This window comes from Clinocottus analis, unplaced genomic scaffold, assembly GCF_023055335.1.
Source record: "Clinocottus analis isolate CAN_PGR_092001 unplaced genomic scaffold, fCliAna1.0.p SCAF_22, whole genome shotgun sequence".
Classification (NCBI taxonomy): Eukaryota; Metazoa; Chordata; class Actinopteri; order Perciformes; family Cottidae; genus Clinocottus; species Clinocottus analis.
Genome location: NW_027175954.1, coordinates 1,647,501 through 1,671,986, shown reverse-complemented (window position 1 = coordinate 1,671,986; position 24,486 = coordinate 1,647,501). Strand labels below are relative to the sequence as shown.

At 42.4% G+C, this 24,486-nt stretch overlaps 1 protein-coding gene across 6 annotated transcripts in view; it reads right to left on the bottom strand.

Annotated features, from left to right (window-relative positions):
• grin2ab (glutamate receptor, ionotropic, N-methyl D-aspartate 2A, b) overlaps positions 1-24,486 on the bottom strand; it is a 117,785-nt gene that overhangs the window by 17,627 nt on the left and 75,672 nt on the right. For all 6 annotated transcript variants that reach the window (XM_068589079.1, XM_068589077.1, XM_068589076.1 and 3 more), the window contains 7 exons: positions 12,673-12,839; positions 12,431-12,565; positions 12,226-12,325; positions 10,721-10,926; positions 6,726-6,840; positions 6,385-6,587; positions 429-600 (listed from right to left, as the gene is read on the bottom strand). In XM_068589079.1, coding sequence (XP_068445180.1) covers positions 429-600; positions 6,385-6,587; positions 6,726-6,840; positions 10,721-10,926; positions 12,226-12,325; positions 12,431-12,565; positions 12,673-12,839 — 1,098 coding nt within the window. The remainder of the gene's footprint in view (positions 1-428; positions 601-6,384; positions 6,588-6,725; positions 6,841-10,720; positions 10,927-12,225; positions 12,326-12,430; positions 12,566-12,672; positions 12,840-24,486) is intronic.

Genomic DNA, 24,486 nt, shown 5'->3' with positions numbered 1-24,486 from the left:
CTGTGGTGAGCAAATCGTTTCCAGAAAAAGATCAAAACGATTGTGTGATTAATGCGGCACACTTCTTTGCTTTCTTGCCAAATGCTGAGATAGGAAGATTCATAAACTCTCATATCTGTCAGTGTGTGAAGAGACAGGAAGCAGTCGGTTAGCTTAGCTTAGCATAAAGACTGGAAGCCATAGCTTGAAGACATAACAGGCTATCAGTGAGGCGCTGGTGGGTGGATTCATGTACAATTGGACAGAGCCAGGCAAGCTGGTTTCCCATGTGTCCAGTTTACGCTAAGCTAAGCTAATATTTACCACACAAGCATGAGTGTTATCGCTCTTCACATCTTCCAAGAAGGCAAGTAAGCATATTGATATCCCCCAAATAATTGCATAGAGTCCGATATGGTGTGGAGGTGAGAGAGACATGCAGGACGTACCTCTCCAACCATGCCGTTCCACATGTTGTTGATCTTCTTGCCGTGTTTTCCATTTATGACCAAGTAGAGGTCGTACGTGAACTTGACGTTCCTGGCTATCTTCTTCAGAATGTCAATGCAGAAACCTTTGCAGCACTGCTTAATGTAGGAACCTCCTGACGCTGTGCTGTTACTGCAACACACACACACACACACACACACAATCAACAATTAGGTCATGTTTTTTTACGACATGTTCAGGCGATGGCGTGGAGTGTGAGCGTAACTGTACTCTTGCCGTCTGCTCGCTCCACATCTGGTGGTTCTGTAAAACTAGAACTATGACAGTGCAGAGGAACCATGGATATTGCTGAAGGGCATAGAGAGCGTATATGGAGTTTGTGAGTGTGTGTGTGTGTGTGTGTGTGTGTGTTTCCCTCAGTGCTTGAAAACACAGGGGTACTGAGCAGATGCTGCCGGGCTTTAAATAGAGCCGGGCTCTGCAGAACAACCAACCTACATGATTAAAATATCAGCTGTCCTTCCCCTCGTCTCTCTCTCCGCATTCCTTCACGCCGTCCTTGTCTCCTTTCCTCTTAAGTGTTTCACTGATTACGTCCGTGAGGGGGTTCTCCTCTCAAACTCACAGCCTACCTACTGTACGTACGCCGAGCAGCCAAACCGACAGCAGGCAAGACAATGGACACTGATGTTCAAGTAAACCTTCCTGACAGCCCTCCCCGAGGACCTCGGAGCTGTGAACTGAACTAAATTGTTGGATCAAATGATACTCATGATCTATTAAACTCCACGCAGCATCTTTAAAAAAGTATTTCCGTGAAAACTTTCCAATGTCAACCGTCTCCGATGGAGCGCAGCATGTATGGACTGCGAGCGTAACTCGGTGACCTTTTCGCTTGCCATTTTAGCTGATACGAGAGAAAGTTCATAAAGCACTGAGGAAGTCACACACACACACACACACACACACACACACACACACACACCGAGAGAACCCAGAGAACGACTGTCAAAGAACTGAATCATCAAAGGATTAAAATGTCTTTTAGCAGTAGTCGACTGTATCTGTGCCGCAGCGTAATGTGCATGTGTGTGTGAGAGAGAAGATGGCATAGTATTCATGCAAACACACGTGTGTGTGTGTGTGTGTGTGTAAGCCTTTCTATGTACAGTGTGTGCCCCAGGTGTTCTAATGCACACATAATGTATACATTAGCTCTCCCAGCTGAGCCCTCTCTGTGTCCTTATGTCACTATGTAAACACACAGACTCCCCGAGATGCCCATACAGTGCATCTGCTTGATTCATGCCTTGCTTTTGTGATAACAAACACACAAATAAAATGGAAGTAGTGACTGAGTAAATGTGGCACTTATGGATGGTTGGACGTACGCACGCATGGATGGACGCACGCATGGCTGGGCGCGGGAAAAAAACAAAAAAAAACAGCCAGTGCAACGTAAACAAAGGCCCAGAAGAGGCGAGTCATCTTGGCCTGTGACTTCAGAGGAGATCGCTTCGGAGGGGAGGTTGAGGAATCGGGTCACAAGTTAAACTTCGCGTGCCCGGTGATTCAGTCGTCTAATTGTCCGCGCCGACAGTGTCGTGACTCCATGGGTTGCTGCGTGGCGTCTTCTGTCTGCTTTAATACGGTGGATTCGGTTTATTAAAAAAGAAAAACTCTCATAAATAAATGAATCTTGCAAGAGAGTAATTAGAGTTGAGTTTTTTGCACTTTCCCTGTGGCTAACTATGAGTATATATATGTGTCATCCTGTTTTATCCTATTCTAATTGCTATCATGACATTTTTTTTTACTATTTTCTATTACCTAGTAGAAATCTAGCCTGTGTTGCAGATGGGATATTGAGCAAGTGGTAAAGAAACCCGCTGCAATTATGAATAATGCTTATGTAATGTGAACTGGCTGTATACAGATGAACACAGATGGGAGCTAAATTGTAGAAATTAGCAGAGAGAAACAAGGCTCTCGTCCTGCAGAGGTTCTCATTGAGGTGTCCGTAAAGTGCAGATAATTGGAGTAAAACTCACGATGCTGAAGAATTCAAGGGAAGCTACTTTGAAAAAGTTTTACTTTGTCTGTTTGAGAAGAATCTCTGCGTTGTTTGCACACTCAAGAAGGCCTGCAACACATTTCATCAACTATAAACCGTCTTTCAAGTGATTTTTAAAGAGAAAAGTATATTGTACGTTTTATTTTTTTTTAAGTACGACATACGTGAAATGCCCAAAGAGGGTTAAGTTGTGTAAAAATGTATGTTTTATACGTATGTGATCTAGTTTCACTGGGATAAGAATTGAAGTTGGTTGAAACTAACACTATTTGTAACAAAGGATGATTTAGGCCGTTCAGCCGGTGCCATTGTTTCAGTGGAGAAAGTGTTAAAATGTGCAGTGAGGTGGTGAGTGGTGCGGTATTAAACTGTATATACATACATTAAGAAATAGTCACATTTGATTAGGTGGAACAACAAAGTCAATATGAATTTGTGAAATGTTTCCATCCCATTAGCCGGCGCCGTTATCGCGAGCGACTTAGTGCACACAGCAGATAATGAAATATTCCTGTGATCCTGAAGTAATCACGTCTGATCAAGATATGCTAATGACGATGGAACCGTTAAAGCAAACAGCAGGTGCAGAGTGCGGATATGGGAAAATGAGGCCATTCAAGGGATTGAGCGTTTTCTTTTTAAGTGAGTCATTGTGGAGTTGTTGCTGCCCCGTGTGGAGCGGGAAGGACGAGCCGCTAATGGGGAGAGAAGAGTGAAGGCCAGGTGAAACCAAACCGTGACGTAGCTGCCGCAGGGAGCGGAGAGCTAAGTGGCCCGGTTGTAGCCGAGCACAGAGGCTAGCGAATACGGCGAGACCGCCACCTGCAGATGTACTCGTGCGACTCCCCAAAGAGCCCCGAATGCCAGGACCAGAATTTTGAATGTGATGTGAACAGCCACAGGCAGCCTGCAGGGGGGGGGGGGGGGGGGGTCGAGCGGGGGTCCATGTGGGGAGGTAACAAAGGAGAAGCTGGGGAGGCTGCAGACAGGGCAGGCTGCAGCGCGCTGCATGGGATGTAGCCGCTGAACAGGATACTTTACGAGCCCGGCTCGGTGGGAGTTGCAGAAGTCCAGATGGGAGATGAATAAAAAGGTTGGGCTGCGTCCCACATGACACATCTTTTCATTTTCTGTCTCAAGGTACAACTCACACTGGGATTTATGTAATTATTAACGGGGATGCTGCGCATTCTTAGACATAATTGTGACTGTGTTCTCCAAAAGGCTGGTTTTTAAGAATGGAAAGCCAACGTTGGGCATAAAGGTTTGAATCTCATGAGCAACTAAACACCAATTTATTTAACTTTTATCACTTCTGAATACTTAAACAATTAAGTTGAGGCATTGAAACATTTTACTTTGAGAATCATGTACTTCCAATAGCTGATTTTGAGTTGTTGAAGTTAGTCAATGCAACTCATGATTGCTTTCATTATCAACTAATTCAGAGAATATTTCCACAATTTATTGATTATTTGGTCGATGGAACATTGGTAGATAACATTTACAATTTTAAAGTTAAAGAGGATTACTTTTTGTTTTCTCCGTCCAACTGTCTAACACTTAAATACATTTTGATCTAACTTGCACATCCTCACAACTGAGGAGGAAAGTCTCTGGTATTAATACTTGTAACAATAATTAATTCATTTCCTGTACATTGAAAAATAATTTAAAAAAAGTTCTTGTGTAATTTTAGGACCTTTTCATTTTTACAGGATGTAATTGTCACATTTATAAAAAGCTAAAAAACTTTTATTCAAACTGCTCAGATTCTCTAAAAATGCAGGTTAACAAAATTCAAGATGAAAAGTTCCACTTGAACCTTCTTCTCTGCTCAGTCAGTCATGTAATCCCAGTTAAAGGAGTTTAGAGTTGAGTTTTTGAAATGGTAATCTGAAAATTTCAACAAGGGAAATTTAAACTACAGACAATCAAGACTCATGTTTTTCACTGAATATGACTTCAATTCTTTTAGTTCAGTCATATTCAAAGTTTGAATCAAATGTTCAATTGCTTATAAGATTCAAATCACTGCAGTTTTTAATTGTTTCCATCCGGCCACATCTTAAATAACGCCTGAGTCTATAATGAGATACAAATAGAGAGTAAAAATATAAACAATATTTAAATACAATGTAACCTTGCACATCAATGAGATGAGAATGTGAACGCGTCTATATTTACCACAAAGGGAACCAGCAGCATTGCTAATTATGAATTAATAACTGTATCATCTAAAAACAAGCAACACTTTTTGTACGTCTAAAACGGCACACGCACAAAATCACACTGAATCAATGGAACAATGAAACAAAGAGCCTAATGGGCAACACATGCAATTAAAGTGATAACAGAAACTGAAATCGAGTACACCGACAGATTGGCATTAGCGAGCTGACAGCAACAGAGAGACATTAATTATTAATGCTGACAGAACTGATTATCTATGAACCAAATGGGAACTACTTTGCCGGTATGTGTTAAACTCTCTGACAGAAGTTGGAGAAGAGTTTTACTCCTGTACAACACTGACAACAAACACAAAATACCGAGTAATGCCAAGAAAAACAATCACTGATGTACATCTTGGCTGCCTCAGCTGACGTGTCGAGTCGAAATACATGAATTCGAAAGTAGCTGCAGTTAATTTGATTTGTACATAATGCAATACCTGTGTCTTTTCTCCTCACAAGAGACACCTGGGGCTACACGAGACCTCCTCGTCTCGGTAGAGAACATATAGTGACGACCAGGCGTTAACATGCACCGTTGAGATTTGCGAGTTTAATATTAACTTGTGTTCCAGCACCGCCGTGTTGGATTGTCAGTCACATACATTTGGATTTCAGTCTCGAGGACACACAAGATGATGAGTCATTATTATATAAAGTAAAAATGAGTGGGCCCAGTATAAAGCCTTGTAGAACAAAAGTGGACGCGCAAAGGTCAGCTGATTGACGAGTACGTTCTTAGACAAATTGAGAAGTGTCATCCTATTCATTTTGTTTGACAGAAAAGTAAAATAAACTAGTGGGAAGATCACAGAGGAACTGATTGAGTGTCAAATGCTTTCTTGAGCTCAAGAAACAACTTCACGTATGGCTCCTTTTTTCATTGAAATAAGAAGAAGCACCTGTCTGTGCAATGTATTCCATGTCCTTGAGATCAGCGTCAGTTTCCTCCACGAATTAGTGAAATCATGTAGAAAAATATCAACCAATCAGGAGGAAGGCTTCTGTCATTGTCCCGCCTTCCCCATTTGCCGGTTGCGCACGAGTTAACATGATGCCTGAGAATCTGTTGCATGTTATATATATATTAAAGCTGATTAGAAGTCTATTTGACCTTACTAGTTAACTAGAGAGGCAAGAGTTAACAGTACAGGTTAAAACATCCACTAGTTAGGGTTTATTTGACCCTTCTAGTTAATTAATGAAGTGCTGCATCTGTAGTTCATCACTAGTGAGGTCAAAATGGACCCCAACAAGTCAACTAGTCAGTAGCTTTGCCTTGACTAGTCACATAGTGAGATAAAGTGTGTGTAACTAGTTAACTAGTCAGGTCAAAATGACACCTTCCAGTAAACATGGTGAGCCTCACCAGTTAATTAGTAACTCATTCATGCAACTAATGAGCACTTTGGCTTTCAATCGTTCAAGTAGTGAACACTTTAGGCCAAAAGACACTCCAACTAGTTAACTAGTGAGCCTTTTTTTGGTTTACACTAGTTTAACTAGTGGAGGAAACTGACGTTTGATATCAAGGACATACTTGTGTGACCTCCTGAACGCCCTCCGGATGAGGGATTTGAGGCTTCGAGTGTGCATCGAGCGTGCGTGAGCAGTGCGGCGCTGCCGGGCGTCGGCGTGTCCACTTACTCTTTGACGTGCTTGCGGCACGGCACCGAGTTCCTCATGCAGGTGCCGGTGAGGATGTCCACGTTGTCCACGATGACGAACGGTTTCTCCTCCAGGGTGACGATGGAGAGATGGTTCTCGTCTGCGTCCTCGTCCCCGTGGGAGTTATACCTCGGCCACACTGGGAACATCAACGCCAACGTCCCGTTCTCCCAGCGGCCCATCTGTGTGTGTGTGTGTGTGTGTGTGTGTGTGTGTAATCACACAAAAACAAAATCAGGCATACCATCTTAATTAAAGTGTTTTGACTTTTTTTAATTTCCGTGCTCTCTTGCAAAAAAAGCGCCGTGTTCGTTTGTTACCTTCTCCCAGTTCCTTTCACTATTCAGGACGATGACAACCAATTTGGGGTTGGCCTGGTAACCATCTGGCGTAAAGGATAAGTCCCGCCCATCGTTCCATACATGCATCATGTGTCTGGAACAAACGGGAGAAGAAGAGAGCAGGAAGCTGTTATTTGCTTTCTGTGTTGCATCTGGTTTGAGTGTTTGTGCGTATGTGTGCACAAGAGCGTATACATTTGAAATAACAAGTTAAGCACTCTATAATCACTGCTGGAGTATCCTCCTCAAATCAATGCTGTCTTCATGCTGTGTGTGCGTGTGTTTATGTGCGCGCGGGCCGCTCTTTGTGTGTAGGAGTGGGACGAGTCAGAGGGCACATATCTCTCCAATCAGCATTCTGCATTGATTTTCTGCACAGATATACACGCCTGAAAGACAAGTCACTGGTGCAACAAGGCTGCCCTCACTCTCTTACTCACTACAGTTATCTCGCATACGCAAACAGACCCTTTGCAGAGAAATTTACACATTCGCCCAAAAAAAGTGAAGCAGTAGCGAGGAGTAGATGAACCAGTGTCTCTCTCTCAGTGATGTGGGATTAAGAAGACACTCGCTCCAGTAAAACCAGCCTCAGAAGGCGAGGATGTCGAGTGGTGCGACTGGGATGATAGCATGAATTCCCACTTGGGGGGGGTGAGGCCTGTCCCAGGAAGTTTACTAAAAAAGGCCAAATCACAAGAGAGACAGCAGCTGCCCAGAACAACTTTTTCGTAGATGCCTTGTGTTTAAATAGTTTGATTCAGTTTGACACGGTGTCAAACACGGTTTCCACGGGTGAGGTCGTAAATGACTGAAATATCTTCCGACGGAGAATATTTAAAAAGTCAACGATTTGCAGCCTTTTATCTGCTTTATGAACATTTTAAAATTTAGCCCAAAAGTCCACTTTTCTATTTTTTGGTAGCATTTTCTATGACGGCCATGTCTTCAATGCATTATAAACATACTTATAATGCATTATAACTTTATTATAGTAATTTATTATTATTGTGTCATAATAGTAACATTCATAATGCTCTATAATAGCAATAATAACACATTATACAGTCTTTTACAATGACTAACAAGGTATCATAATACCTTATAATTAGACTTATTTGGCAAAGATCACCGTCTCATATCATGCATTATAATCACTTTTATAATGCATAATAATGTGATCATAAGTTGTCATTGATTGCTTTAAATGAGGTAATGAACGTCTTGAAGCAGACGCAGATACGATACTTTACAAGCTGGTTACGGAGCACTTTAAGTGCTCATTGTTGAAACTAAAATGAAGAATGAAGAATTATCCATGAGTTTAAACTGTCAGTGAGTGACCAACAATTATGAAGTCTTATGAAACTTAATCTCATAAGCCAATAAAAAAAGTATTATCATCATTGTTGTCATGAATAATTGAATGGATGCATTCAAAAGGCTCTTTTAAGCATTCACAGTGTCATTGTTCCAAAACAATGAGTCATAAGAAAGAGACTAAGATCGTGTGAGCCGGTCAGAGCATGAAGAGAATCTTTCGAGTGCAGTTTGGCGTGCGCCCTGCAGCTGAAAACTACAATAATTGCACTCGACACACGTAAATATTGTTGTTGGAGAGTGGATTAGAGAGAGGTACAATCATCATCTGTTTTCCCAAAGACTTGGAAGCAGGCCTGTGCTCTTTTGAAGCGAGCTGCACTCACTCGGAGTAAAGAGTAAATAAAGAGGTCCCCGTCTCCCTCGCATGAAGGCGCTGCAGAAATCCCAAACAGCTCCGCCGTGGGTTTCCTCTCTCTCCGCAAACATAATTAACCGCAAACCTACAAAGTTGCACGTCAGACACTTATCTGTGCTGCATTCCTGAACCTGCCTTCGTCATCACAGGTTGAAGTGCTATTAGTGACATGTCAGGACAATTATATGTATTTTTTTTGTTTGAATAACATTCGTGGTGCAGCAGGTGATGCCCTTGTCACAGTGCATTGCCACAGCTGAATACATACTGTATAGCGGGAACACTGTTGCAGTCTATTCTGGGAAACCGCTGTCTCCTCCTATTTCAGGTCCGTTCCAATTTTTGGGAGAAGATTTTTGATGTAAACGGATGAGGCTGGTGTGTGTGTGTGTGTGTGTGTGTGTTTTTAAGGCATGTGAAACCGGCGGATTATTCTTCACACATTCATTCATATTTAGACGTGGATTCCTGTCATTTTGTGATCCTATGTGATGTGGATAAAACGAGATGTCTTGCTGCATTAAAAAGAGGTTCAGTGGCTTGTAAATTACTCTCTGCCTCGAAATTCAATGGCCGTTTTAAGAGCAGCATCGGGCACATTACCGGAAAAATAAAGATGACCTGCGAGTGCAAATAGCATCGTTCGAATGTGGGTCCACTTACCACTACGCGCAGAACATTTTCCTTTTATTGAAGTGCTGGGGTCGCCATTGTGCGAGCACATTTCTAAAGGTATGAATAAAGAAGGAGGGGAGGCTCTTTCCCAACTTCTGTATTGTGGCAAGGAGCATCTTTTCAGAAAACAGTGACAGCTTAGGGGTTTGCATGGTACAGTGGTTCCATCAAATAGAATAACCTTTCGAAATGTAAGACCAGGACAAACCTAAATAAAAAAAAAACCCTGCGCCATTGTGGAGACCCGAATAAGATGAATTAGAGTCCGGGATATTAATGCCTGTCAGGCAAGAATGACGTGGACTCCATGCGGGACTGATGATGACTTTTAAGTGCCAGATGATTTTGTCCTGCTCCTCTCCACCTCACGCTGTTTATACACACTGCGGCAAGATTGTATCTAGACTAATGTATGCAGACGTCTGATCACAGCCCTCGCCACTTGCAAATCAGGGAAGGGGAAATCCAACCTGTCAGTTTATTATCACAAAAATTGGCTGCAGTTGTTTTGACAAATATGCAAATGACATTCAATAAGTTAAAAATGAGGTACCTCTGACAGAATGAGGAAAAGATTTGAGCTCCTATTGAGGCCTGAGTTATATTGGATCAAGCTGTCAACATCGGCGGTATTGTATACGCTTTGATATATACTGTAATGGGCTAATGTGAGAGAGAAATGGGATAATAAAGCCACGCTGGTGAGAATCACACTGTGGCTCTCATTCTAATGAGGCGACTCATAAGTCATCACAGACGTGCAGAGCCGAGCAACCTGACCTCCATGAATTTAGTCGGTTTAGCATCAGTGTCTGAATAAATACTCATATTTTAGCCACTGAATGCCTCATATTCAAGTCGTAGTCACAATATCACACCAAAAAACCCTGAAAGGAAGCAAAGCAGCGAACAGATTCTGCATCTGTGCCTTTACAAAAGTGGATGTTTCTGTATAAATGTGCGTCTGGGCCCATTCCCCCTTCTGGTTTCTAAAGATTTGACTGTTTCCTTATCACACAGACGTCAGAGGAGAGCACATACACTTGTACTGGTAATGCATACACACACACACACACACACACTCACTCACACACACACTGCCACAGAGAGCAAGAACAAAGCTAGTAAAAGCTACTTTAATCCTGACTTAATGACATCCAGTCATGTGAAGTAAGGTGCGCACACAGAACGACACGTGAACACACACACACGCACGCACACACACACGGTAGGCTGCAGTTAACGCAGGGCAGTAACAACACGGAGGTCTGCCTGGCGTTCATTTCCTCGTCGCTCGGCTGAGGCAGTGAGCTCAAACGCAGAGCAGCCATGCACACAACAGCTAATAGTGTTAAATGTCATTAGACATCACAGTGTTTAACACTTCTGTCATCTTTACTTCCTCTCTCCGTTCTAGCACTCTCATTAGTGCATTAAAAAAAAAAAAAAGACTTACGTAACACGGCTCAACACCCGGCTACAAAGGCGAGCGGAGTTATGCAAGTCCCCAGACCTTGATCTCCTCACACTCTCTCACGCACACACACAAACACACACACACCTGCGCAGGGCGCTTGGTGGGAGCTTCCCGGGGCTCCTGTCTGACGGTGTGCTGTAGCAGCTGCTCTGGGCTTCTGGCAGCTCCCCCTTCTCCCGCAGCATGGCGGTGGCGGCGGAGGAAATGATGCCCACCCCGTCGCGCACCCGCGTGTCCAGCGGGTACTCCCAGTCATCATAGGACACGGAGATCATACCCAGAGGAAACACCTGAGGAGGGAAGGACAGGAGATCTGAGAGGTGGCACATGCGGTGTGAAGGATTCAATTTGGCTTTTTTTTTTTAACCCCAGTTTTTAACATCCAAATCCCAAAGGTGTCAAGCAGGTGATTTATTGGTTTCATGTGCCTGAGTCATCTGAAATGACTCATATCTGGATCTCACATATCATAAGTGTGAGCGGACTGTATTTCCACAAACTGAACTGCTCATTCGGGTATGGCCTCCATCTTGAAACTGTCAAAATGAAATAATTGAGAAACCAAATAGCGGACTAAGTTTGTCTGTCAAAACCAGACTGAGCCAACACAAAAAAAAAAAGCCAGCACTCTAGTCTGTCAATCTACCCGACGATATTTTGTTTTACTTTGTTTCGCCACAAAATGTGGACTCTTTGAAAACAGAGGCATGGAAAGCAAACATTAAAAGAGACTTGAGAATGATGGACGGGGAGAAGAGGATGACATACGAGAGGCTTTTGAGAAAAGGTAAGCACAAATTAGATATATTGAGTTTGAATGTGAGGGAAACACTTGAGCTGATTATACTTTGAATTATTTATGCACATATTCATATCCTATTTGGATAAGAGCTACCTTGCTGTTTTTCTTTTTCAGAGTGAATGTAATGCTGTCAAACATCCTATTTAGGGACTAAAGCAAATGTTTTCAGGTAGAGCGAGAGGAAAGTAAACAAAGCAGTAAACTAAAAATATCACATGCTAATGCGGCGTAAAGGAATAGTCCCACATTTTGGGAAATATGCTTATTTGCTTTCGGAATAGATGAGAAGATTGATCCAACAATATTTGTCAGGTAATATAACAGTTAGCTTAGCTTAGCATAACGACTGCAAACATGTGAAAAAAGAAAATCTGCTTTCCTGCACCTTTAAGGTTTACTCGTTCATATCTTTTTAGTTCATTTTGAACAAAACTACATGAAAATGAAGTTGGTTTTGTGTCGGACTATTTCTCGGCAGGTAACAAGAACAACCCTTAACTGGAAACTGCAAAATAATCTGGCACCCTGGTATGAAACAACAAATTGTCAGCAAACAAGATAAAGCATGTCAAAAAAGCTTCAGAGATTCTGATAAGTCGATTTTTGTTTCCTTCAGAATTCAAGTATTTCTTTATCGCTGTCTATGACTTTGCCTGCAGAGAATAAAGCAGTTATAGACAGGAGAGGTAGCGGATGACCGGCAAAAAGCCTGGAATTAAAAACACTGCACGTCTTGTCAAACCACTCAGAAGTGGCCACCTGTTGGTACATATGGGGCCCTCGGTACCTCGGGGGTGAAGTCTGGGTTGCCGGTGGTGAGGCTGGACACGATCCAGATGTAACCGGCTCCGATCAGGCCCAAGGAACGAGCTTCCTCGAGTATGTACCTGCGGAGGAGCGGAGTCGCAGAGTTAATCAAGGTTCACTGCAGAAATTTGGCGATGTTGAGGGGGCAGCGAGACAGACACAGAAAAAGAGGAAATGACACTCACACGGCCTCATCCTTGGAGCAGTACAGCAGAATAACAGGACTCTGGATCCTCTTGAGTGCAATGTGTGATTTAGAGTTTGGGTCGCCGTCGACGGCGTCTAGAGTCACCACACTCTGAAGGTCCCAGCGCACAAAGCTGTAACAATACACCATGAAATAACACACGGCGCTTAATCTCGTCATCTGCTGTAAATAAAGGACGGGGGAAGGGCGGAGGGAGGGTGTCTGTTGTGTATTCATCACCTGTGATCCACAGTTATCTTCAGTGTGCTGATGAAATCCTGGTACCCGGGGAACTTGGAAGTGACGATAGAAAAAACATGCCAGTCATACTCCTCCATGATGGAGAGCATGAGCAGAGCCTCCTGCTGCAGAGCGGCGCCGAACTGGAAGAACGTGGACTTCTCGTCCTGCAATGACAAACAGGCCGGCAGCAGAGACAGTCAGCAGATTTGTCTGAAGAAGCTGAATTAATTGCAGAGGAGGAAGAGGAGGAGGAGGAGGAGGGAAGAGAAAAATAAAACAAGCGCTGGCGTGAGCGCAAATCAGACTCAAAAAACCTGGTGGAATTAAAACCGTTTTCAATTTTGTAATCAGTGAGTCAGACCCGGAGTATGACTGAGATAAGAGCGAGTGCGTGAGCGTTAGAAGAACGAACGAGGGGGGGAAATGGGAAAAGCGAGGAAGAGATACTGAGAGATTGAGTCAACAAGTCAGACTTCGCTGTAAGAGCGAGTGACTGCCGGCAACAGGAGGAAGCTCCTGGTCGGCGATAACGGCCTCATAACTCACAGGCGAGATTCACTCCGACGCTCAGCAGCCAATAAAACAACAGCCTCACATTTATGTCTCGGAAACTAATTGGGGCAAATAAAAACACTCCTCGTGTTGACTCATTGTGTCTGAGTCTGTATTATTGAACCGGCTTAATGTATTAAATATACCACAGGAGGGAAAAAAAATCACAGCGATTAATGCTGAACATAATTTTTCCCTGGTACACGGACTACGAAAGATATGGCATCATCTTAGCGGTTTTATAGGAAGTCAGAACCGGCATTAATTCCCCATGCCATGTACAGTTACATCATTTAGTCTCAGCGTCGGAGGGGAAGTGGGGGTCAGCGCGAGAGCGAGCGGCAGCGGCAAAGCGTCACAAAATGCAAAAAAAGCAGCGATTAAACAGAATGAAACCCAAAGTGAGTGTGAAATAAGTCGCTAATGATTTGTGAATGTATGTTTGCATAAAAGCGTAAGCCGAGTTTCCCCCCCTGGGGACACAACAAATAGACAGCGGCGCAGCCCATCCGCCACAGAGGAGAGAGGAGGAGCAGACAGGGAGGAAAAAGAAAAAGGCTGAAGGGGAGAGAATAAGATGGAAAAGAAAAAATGCTCCAGTCCCCGTGAGTGAGATTGAGATACCTGCTGCAGGAAGAGGTGGAAAAGGAGTGAGAGGCTTGGGAGAGAAAAGAAACGAGGAGAGACACAAACATCAAACCTCCTCGCAAGGTCCCTCATTTTCTCTCTAACACACACACACATACATGCGCTGACATCCCACAGAGGGCATCAAAGAACGTGACACATTAAACATCAAAGCCCTCATAAACACACATGGAGAATCAGCTGTCAGCTCCCGTCTCTCTGCCCCCCACCACCTCCCCCCTGCATGTGCTTATAGGTGTGTGTGTGTGTGTGCGTGGGTGTGTGTGTAAAACCTATATTGTGCCTCTAGTGTTGTCCCTCAGTTGAACAAAAAGCTCACAGCTCAGGCCATCACACACATGAAGCAGGCCCCGCAGAGATTTAACTCCCCTCCCTTCACTGCTACACAAAAAGAGAGAAAAGAGGGACGGAGAGAGGATGAAATTGTACTTCAAAAAGATCTATCTCGCTGTTTCCATCTGTGTGTGTGTGTGTGGGACTTTATATTTTACTCAGGTTTAGAAGGGAAAAAAAAGACAAAAATCTCTCCTTGTGCGGCAACAGGCACATCCACAGTTTTACCCAGATAACACGGACACGCGAGCACAGAGACTAACATGCAGCCGCCCACGCGCTCACACATACAGGGCTACAACCGAGCGTTGCATATAAATCAGCGCAAAAAACAATTTGATTCGAATCAGTCGACAAAAATAAACAACCCGGTAATTGTTTAAGGGATCATTCCTGTCTCTTAAAATAGCACGAGTTATATTTACGTGGGTTTCGAGAAATTACCGGTTATGATCGTATGGTGCTTTTTTTTTTAATCACCGCGCTGCAGCAACGATCACGTGAGCGGTCAGAGGAGCAGATCGGTTGGGGATGAGACGACCGTTTTGGGCAGATTATCTAAGCGGTTATATTTGGAAATGTACGCGCAGGAATACAGCGATGGCGGCTGAACTACTGGAGGGGCCGTGGCGTTCAGAACCGGTGGGATAGGTTAGCCTGAACAGATGCAATGTAGATATGTGGGCGCCTCGAGCCACCGAGTATCTGCTCGTTCCTTTGACGAGGGAAAGGATTCAAGGACAGGACAGGATGGTTTACCTGCTGCGAAGAGCCTTTGGTGTTATTTTAGAGATCACAACCTCGATCTCCAGCCTCGTGTTTAAAAGCTATCTCAGTCGCGTTTTTTTTTTCTCCCACTTAGATTGAGATGTGCTTTATTAATCCCAGAGGGGAAATTTGTTGTTGGAGTAGCAGCGCCACACACACAAAATAAAATATATATAGAAAAAATATATAGACACAATGAATACAAATGACTGCAGTAAATACAAGAACTGCAGTAAATTAAGGAAAATAAATTAAATGTAAACAGTGTGCGAAATATGTAAAATATATACACAACAGAATACAACCATAACTGTGCATGAATACACAATAGGATACAAAAAACTAACTTGAGGAACGTCGCTCAAACGAGGTCTTTTCATGACGTTGAATGACCTCCAAAGAGTTTTTTTCTGTTTGGTCGGGTTACTGTAATGCTGTGTTTGCATGGCTTGGTGATAACACAGCCTCAGTGTCCGAAACGCAGCCGCCAGACATTCACATCACGAAAGCATGATGGTATCGTAGCCTCCCTTTACTGGCCGCCTGCTGGTTTTAAGAATTCATTAAAAAAAAAGTTTGTAATCTGGACTTTTAAGGCCCTGCATGGGGCGGCACCTTGCTACCTGGCTGGGTTTGTAATTCCTCAGGTCCCAACCCGGAGCCTGAAGTCCTCCGATAAGGCCATGTTAGCTATTTCCCGGTCAAGGCTGAAGACCAAGGGTGACAGGGCATTAGTGTTCGAGCTCCAATCCTTTGGAATAGATTACCCGAGGAACTGGACTAGAAAACTCACTGCCCTCTTTTAAACCAGCTCTCGAGACTCACTTTTACTGCTCGGCTTTAAAAAAAAATAAAATTAAATGTTACTTATTTAGTTTGTTCTTTGTTTGTTTTTTTACTTCAGCTGTTCTATATGTTTTTAGACAGATAGATAGATAGATAGATAGATAGATAGATAGATAGATAGATAGATAGATAGATAGATAGATAGATAGATAGATAGACAGATAGATAGATAGATAGATACTTTATTATCCCCAAGGGAAAATTTGTGGTCAAAGTAGGAGCGCCATACACTTTACAGACAACAAATGTAATAAACTAAATGAACTGAACACACAAAATACAATATATATATATATATATATATATATATATATATATATATATATATATATAAATATATATATATATATATATATATATTTATATATATATATATATATATATATATACAAATATATATATATATATAAATATATATATAAATATATATATATATATATATATATATATATATATATATATATATATATAACAAATATATATATACACAATTTGTTGATCGTGATCTTTTAATTGTTCTGTTTTAAAGCACTTTGACACAGCAGGTGCTATATGAATAAAGTTATTACTATCATTTAAATGCACATTTGGTCAGAGAATGGTGTGGAAAAGGTTTCAGATATAAGTAATAACTATGTATAAGACGACTGGCAGAATACACACACTTTCATCTGGCATTCAGATGAAAGTGTCCATCAAGCCAGTTGGGCCAGCCAATCCTGGTTAGCCTCACAATTACAATGTAGATAGAAGGCCAAGAAGATGTTTGACTGTGCAGCCTGATACCCACTGCAGGGCCTAAAGGACAGGTCTGAGCACACACACTTGGTTTCTCATACAGTAGCAATGCTCACACAACATTGGGGAAATTTAGTTAGTGTATTAAACACAGATAAATGTCAGTAATTTCTCCTCATTGCACAGGAAATCTGTGTGTGCGCAACTATGTCAAGTACAGTATAGGTGAGCCAAGAAGATGTTCCTTAACTGTGACAGCTAACAACTTCTGTTTTCTCTTTCAAATATGTTTGGTTAACATGAAGGTTTTGAAACTGTATGATTATCCAGCTAGATTATCATACAATAAACCATCCTTTCAGTAATTTCTTAGATAAAAAAAGGGGATTTTTTCTACTAGTTCTCGATATGATGATTTGTTGCTGTAGTTTTTGTTTGACTATGTCACCTTGAGCTTTGTGGATTTCATGAATAACCAAATGGATTTATACTTAACTCAGTAATGAAAACGGGAATGAACTCAAGTCTTAAAACAAACACACACATTGTGTTAGCTTCACTGATGCGATGTTTAAGACCGGATGTGTAAACCCTGAACAACATCGGCGCTAACCGAGGCCTCGGACCAGATTCCTCCTTTTGATTTTCAGATGCGGTGAATCTGGGATGAATCGGCCCAAAAACTCCTCTAGTCTGAGCACACAGGATTCAAAATACATCAAAACCGCTTCTACTGAACCCAACATCCAACAAAAACACAGCTGATTATGAGGAATCATATATGCACACACACACGCACAAACATTCACACACACGCGCACACACACACACACACACACATTTGCTCTTATGTGCTGACAGGCTGAAGATATTGCAGCGCTGGTGCAACATGCCATACATGTTAATGACATGCTTTTAACGTGTTTAATATTTACACCTGTCATGGTGGTACAACACAGCCACTGTCTTTTAAATACCTTAATAATAGGGAGAGGAGATGAAGAGAGAAGAGAAGAGGAGAGGAGAGGAATAGAAAGAGGAGAGGAGGAGGAGAGGAGAAGAAGAGGAAGAGGAGAGGAGAATTGAAAATGAGTCTTTTTAGAAGACTGAGAGGTGAAAGGGGAAGATGATAGTTTCTGGTGGTTACTGAATTATAAAAGATAAAAAGAGACGTTGACACAGACCTGCATCTTCTCATCAAATCACACAAGTCCACCAAGGAGCGCACGTATGAATAATGCACAACTATAACACACACACACGCACACACACACACACAGAAACGTATTTTAACCCACATACTCTACCTAGAGATTTACTGATGACATTGTGCATCAATTATACAAATACAGTGAACTTCATGTAGTTCACATCCACCCACGTGCATGCACAGAGCATCCACACACACCTACGCACACACACACACACACACACACACACACACACACACACACACACACACACACTCACACACACACACGTGTCCCTCAAAATATAGCTTAACTCATAAGCCAGCATACCATTAAATAATACACCACATACAGCAAGACAGCATCTCTCTCTCTCTCTCTCTCTCTCTCTCTCTCTCTCTCTCTCTCTCTCTCTCTCTCTCTCTCTCTCTCTCTCTGCTTCACACACACACACACACACACACACACAGACACATGCTACTTTATGTCAAAATCCATTTTTGTTTACAGCAATCAAGTGAAGGAAGTATGAAAGTGTGGAGAAGGCTGTAGAGATCCGGGCTAATGAGAGAGGAAGTGACACATTTCTAGAGATCATTGGGAGAAGGAGTCATGTGGGCTTCAGGGGGAGGAGCTGAGTGGAAGTGAAGGTGGATGAAGAGAGAAATACGCAGCCAACCGCTAAAGGAGCAATAATTGAAAGGCTGGTAGAAGAGTACATGACATTGGGCAGCACAAAAGAAGAGGATGGGGCTAGTATGCAGAATAATGAGAAAGAGATGGCGGTAAGGAGGACGATGATGATGAGGCCAGCAATGTGCAACGTTAATATTTAATGCAGTAGGTCAGTTTGGATGGCGCAGCTACATTAAGTTGGCCTGACAAAGTACGGCCCCCAGATGCTGCTAAGTACCATCTCACTTAAGTCTGCACAAAAGTGCAAGAAAACTAGCGTAGCAAAATAAGTTCTGTGTCAACAAAGTGAAGTCACCAAGAACAAAAAACACAAAAGAAGGAGCGAAAGGGTTCCAGCGGCAGCGCTGCACATGCAGAATAATGTGGTCGAGAGATTGGAATAGATCTCCACATTACCCTGGTGAGAGGAATAGTAAACATCACTGGCTGCACGCTGCAGAACAAGTCGGAGGTTTCAGGGACATTTAACACCGAAAAGTTCACTTGGTAAACACTTGAACTCCCGCTCGTGACCGTCTCGAATCCAAGACAATATTTAATGGAGCATTTCGAGGAGCGTGTACAGGAAAGCATAATAATTAGCTGCTGTCCAAATAATTAGACGGAGAATTTCATCGCGGAAAAAAAAAGTGACATTCACGGCTCGAGTGCGGTAGATTATAAAACATTCCTTGACATTTTGACACGTCCTAACGGGCTAAGCATAAAAGTGGACTGAAAGCATTAAAAGCGCAGACGATTGCGTTGAGTTTAGGAATAAAGTTCCACATATCAAAGTGTCATTGGACACTGAAGCCACCTTCACACAACATGACTCTCATGGTCGTCAGATCGCCGTACTGTTCCCGCGGCGTCGTTGTGGTTTTCACACCGCGCCGCTGATCGCCGACAGAGGGGTCACGCGCTCAGAGTTTTTGTCGCGAAAACACACGCGCGAGAAAAAGGACGCGGCCGTGTTGGTGTTGTCGTTGGCACATATTCGCACATAGTAGCCTGTTTGCGCGCGTCCTGACTATTCTCCCCCAGCGCAGATCAGTTACGTGTTGTGTTTATTCGTGCAAACATCCATAACAAGCGAGCTGCAACCAGAACTTTGGTCCCAGCGCTCGAGTTTAAGAACGTCCCATCCTCCGCGGGGGGCTGGAAAATAGGATCGGGGAGGATAAAACATCATTTTCGGGACGAATTTGGGACGAGAGATGAAAGAAGAACACTGTGCTATGATGTGTCTTATTTAATGACTTGCTCCTCTTCATCTTCTATTGGTAATAGGACTGCAGTGAGATCTCTTCATCGCTTTCTGTCCTTAGCAACATGCTGCGCCTCTCCCCATGACAAGTGCATCTTCCTGCCGCTCCTTCAAACATTAAGATCCAGCAGCTAGCATGCAGGGTCGTTTATAGCTTTTTGGGGCCCCCTATGCGAAACCTTAGAAGCTTAACTTTGACTTTAACTCTTGAAATAATTCTTATACTAATTTATATGAGCTTAATTGTTGAAAATACATCAAAACAAACATACAAATTATGAATAACAAACCAATAAAATGACCTTTCTGTGTAAAAGTATATGTATATAACATGTATGAAGGTATATATGGGTTGTGTCTATGTACTATAAGCATTTGTCGGTGTAGATGTTTATGTATATCAAGCTTAGCATTTATACTCACTATAAGCTAAACTATTGATACTAATATTACTGTTTTGATTATGTACTATTTATTCAATTTAATTGTGTTTATTTTAATGTCAAGGATTGTTTTGTTGTGTTGAAAATGTAAAACAAAAAATTAAAAAAATATAAATAAATGACCTTTTAAAAAAGGAAAACAAACAAACAAACGGACAAACACTGTTTTCAATAAATTACAAATACATCACTTTTGAGGTTTTAAATGACTGAATAGTTTTAACCCTAATTAAATCAGGGCTTAAGTCATGTAATGTGAGCCAGCCATTAAATGCAAAGGAGTCGTCCTCACCACCAGAAACATCTGCAGTGAAAAAGGCATCGGCATGTCGCACAAAAAGGGTGATAATTAAAACCGTCACTGTCAAACAGCAGAGTATCTGAATACAAGTTATAGTAGTGCAGCATGTGATGTTATATTTAATACATGCCCTGAATAAAAAGTGCATATGGGGTGATAGACTGCCTTTCTAGTGTTTTAAAAATTCATACAATCCAGGCAAAGGAAGGTCACCTCAGGTATTACAGTGGATGTTTTCATAAGCTAAATCCCACCGGGCGATGTTGGACCGTATCAGCGTAATTAGTAATAACTAAACACTGCAGGTTAGTATGTTAGAGGGATGAAAGGTATACGCACACTAAACATGGGCCTGTAAAACACAAAAAAACGCACTAAAATGCTGCTCTGGTTGGTACACAGCACACATTTTCTGTAGCAGTTAGGCTGCCGGCTGTGTAAACGCTCAGCAGATGTTCTGCAAGCCCCAGTGCTAACAAACACGGCTCCAAATCCACCCGCTAACAAAGAATTAGCTCAGGGAAGCCACTTACAAACAAACACCTATAGCCTGGGAGAGGAAGCTGCCGTCGCTTGACCGGCAGAAGTAACACAGCCGGCGAATATCCGGAGAGAAAGAGAGGGCGCTTTTGAAGTATTGACAGTAAAAACGGCTCAAAAGAGAAATCCACGCGTTAATTTCTTGCTGTTTGAGCTGTGTTCAGACTTCAGAAATAATAGTTTCATGAGCGTAATACTGAAAACATGTAACATCAGACATTATTCTTTAAACATCGCTGAAAGCTGTGAGCGTTGGACAGCACAGCCGGCAACCTCTATATAGCAGAGACGCGGCAGAGTAAATTCTCCTGACACTAACAGAATGTAAAGGCAGGTCCCTCAGTAGCTAACAAGCAGCGGCCCCCTGAGCACTGAAAGCTCTTCGGTTTGAGAACACAGAGACATGTCCCGAAGCCCACATCCCCGAACCGAACGTCGACTCTCCACCATTCCCGGGATTGACAGAGGACTAGCCTTCAGCTCGCACACGTCGGCTCTCAAAGCTAACAAAGACTTCTTTAGTGTTTTAACGTGGGGAAAGTCCCAATGCTTAAGTCTACTGTAGTATTTAACAGCCTCGCGCTCCCCAAGCAAACACAGAATAGCGTTTAACACGCCGCAGAGGGCCCCCAGCTAGCGTAGCCTCGGACTAGTCAAGCATTACCTCTCACCGCTAACTCAGACAAGCACGTAATGGACAGCAGCGCCGCCGCCGCGGACCGGCAGAGCGGCCAGCGCCGCGACCCAACCTCAGAATGTAATTTGGGACGCGAATGCAGCGCGTCTCCTGGCACTTGAAAACACATCTCCTTGCTCAGACCCAACACTTACTTTTTACCCCGCACAAAAGTTTAAAGAGTCTTAAGTTATTTTGCTACTCAGGCATTCAGCAGGTCAAAGCGGGCCTGCTGGTGTTTTTGGCTAAAGTTTCATCGCGTGACAGAAACTCATGAAACAGAAGGAAATATAGAACCGAGTGTTTCAAATACAGTCATATTTTATATGGCCATTAATGGCAATGGGGGGGGAAAAAAGTGCACTTCTACTTTCTTCTCTAACGGTAAAATGTTTTGTACAAAAAAAAGCGGTACATCACAAGTTGAGTGTCTGGACGAGAGGTCAACCACCTCGAGATGGAGGCAAAAACAGGCGATGAGGATTTGAGACTGACAAGAAACTCAACACCGTATTGTGAGATTTGAATCTTTAAAAAAATTAAGTAAAAGGTACCGCAGAACTTGAATAAGTAAAACAAAAACAAACAACATTGAAAATGATTTATCATAATTTATCTGGTTTGAAGTCTTCTCTTTCAAAAAGGTAATTTCATGGAAAAAAACTTTAAAACTTATAAAATTCAAGTGTGCAGGTTGTCATTTTTCTGAGCTTCTCTTTCTGGGATTACATGTCGGATGGAACCGACTTTATACGACAACGGTCCTGTAAATTATAAAGAGAGGAATTCAAACCACATAAATTCAGTTTTCAAAGTGATTTTTTTTTTAATGCTATGAAGTCATTGCTATCAACATTGAAGCATAAAGTATTCAATTGATGGTTAAAGTATTTTGACAAAAAATGTTTAGTTGCTTATTAGATTCACTTCTCCATGCCATAATTTTTTTCTCCATAAAGAAGTAATTCACCTCTCAATGAGACACTTAATTCATGTCTGGGATATGCTGCCTTGAGCATTTTTGTGCAAAACATTTAAGTGCAAAAACGGTGTAATTTCCCTTCCTCCCCTTCCCCCATTGTCATAAAAGTTCCAACCCCGCCACAGTATTTCACAGTCAGAAACTAATACACTCTGTTCCAGTGCAGGTTTGCCTTAATTATCTCAGGGAAGTCATAAACTCACATTTGTTTTTGAAAATCCATTAAAAAACAGCTCGCAGACATATTGCTGCCTCCGAGATCGTATAGTCATCCATCGCGCTCATGTAATATATTTCTTTTCCCGTCGGCGTGTCAGTCGAGATTCTTTGTGATTTTTAGTGCTGCGAAAAACACTTATCAGATACCAACACGAGATTATCAAGAGATTAGTGATATTTTAATCCGGTGTCACACTCAAGATGATTGAATCATCCACGAAAACCATCAACATTCACTTTTGTTTTTCTTTCTGGGAGTTTGTTTTAATGCAACACTGCATCCACTGCGGCTGCTCGTGTTTTAGATCTTCCTCTAAAACCTGAAGTTGGATCAAAGGAGTTTATTTTCATTAAATTCATTACTTCAGAATAATTGAATATTACCAAAAAGTAAATAAAAGGAATCCTGATGTTCCGCTAATTTCTTTCAAAATGCTTCGCTGTTTCTTCAATTTCATTTATTCTCGCTAAAAAGTGGATACAAAATGCTATATTTATTTATTTAGTCAATACAAGTCACAAGGTATTTAAAGAAAAGGGGAAAAGGGTGAGTACACAATAATTACTGTGGAGGAAAAAGAAAGCTGTTGTCAGACACTGACAAGTAAGAAGTAAATATGTGCAAGTAAAACAGCCTAATTTTGAGGTTGAAACTCCAAGCACAAGCAGGCTCTCACAACATTGTGATTTAATTAGCAAAACTCTCTAATGCAGATGTTCTTGGGAAGAGGATTATTCCTAATTTGACAGCAACGCAAGCGTAGTGGTTGTTTTCTTCATACCGCAGACGATTAAAAATACAAACTTGAAGTTTAAAATATTAAAATTGAACGTTGTAATTTGTTGACGAATACCCCCACCCCTCCTTACTCCCTCCCCGTATACTGCCATGCCTTTCAGCTGCGATACGCCGACCGTGCCCTTTAAAACGAAGAGCCGCGCTCGCCGCTGCTGACGCTTTCGCATGCGGTGCTGCATCAGCGCGCAGAGAATCAACGAGAATATAGTAAAGAAAAGACATAATTATTCGGCTGACAGAAAGAAAAAAAATACATTTCCAGCAGAACTTTCGACGAAAGCGCATTGTGTCGGGGTGGCAGGAGGGCGCTTGCCAAGCACCAGGCAGTTAAATCTGTCTCCTGAGTGGTAGCCGATGGTTGTGTGTGCATGGTCGGCGCTGCCTATCCGAGTGTCAGGATGCTGCTCACGGCAGAGGCTAATCACAACACCTGTTTAGAAGAGATTACAGCGGGATCCGCCAGGGTGCTGAAAGGCCTCTGCTTTATTAAAACTGAAGTGTCTGTCCGGGCTGTGACATCCCCACACACACACATATGCAGACACACACACACACAAACACAAGCGACCGTGTGGCAGAGAAATAATAGGATGCACGCCTACTTACGGTGTGTGCTGCTTTTTTTTTTTTGAGTAATAATGACTGTTTGACTTATGGAAGTTCAGAGAGAAAGAGATGTTAATGTTATTTCATCCCCCCGACATGGAAAATTAATGACAGAGCCAACTCTATTCCTCCCCCCCTCACCCTCCACCCCCATCGGTGAATGAATTTAAAACAGCTCAAGAACTGAGCAAGACCCTGCATCCTTCTCCCTCCTCTCCTCTGTCA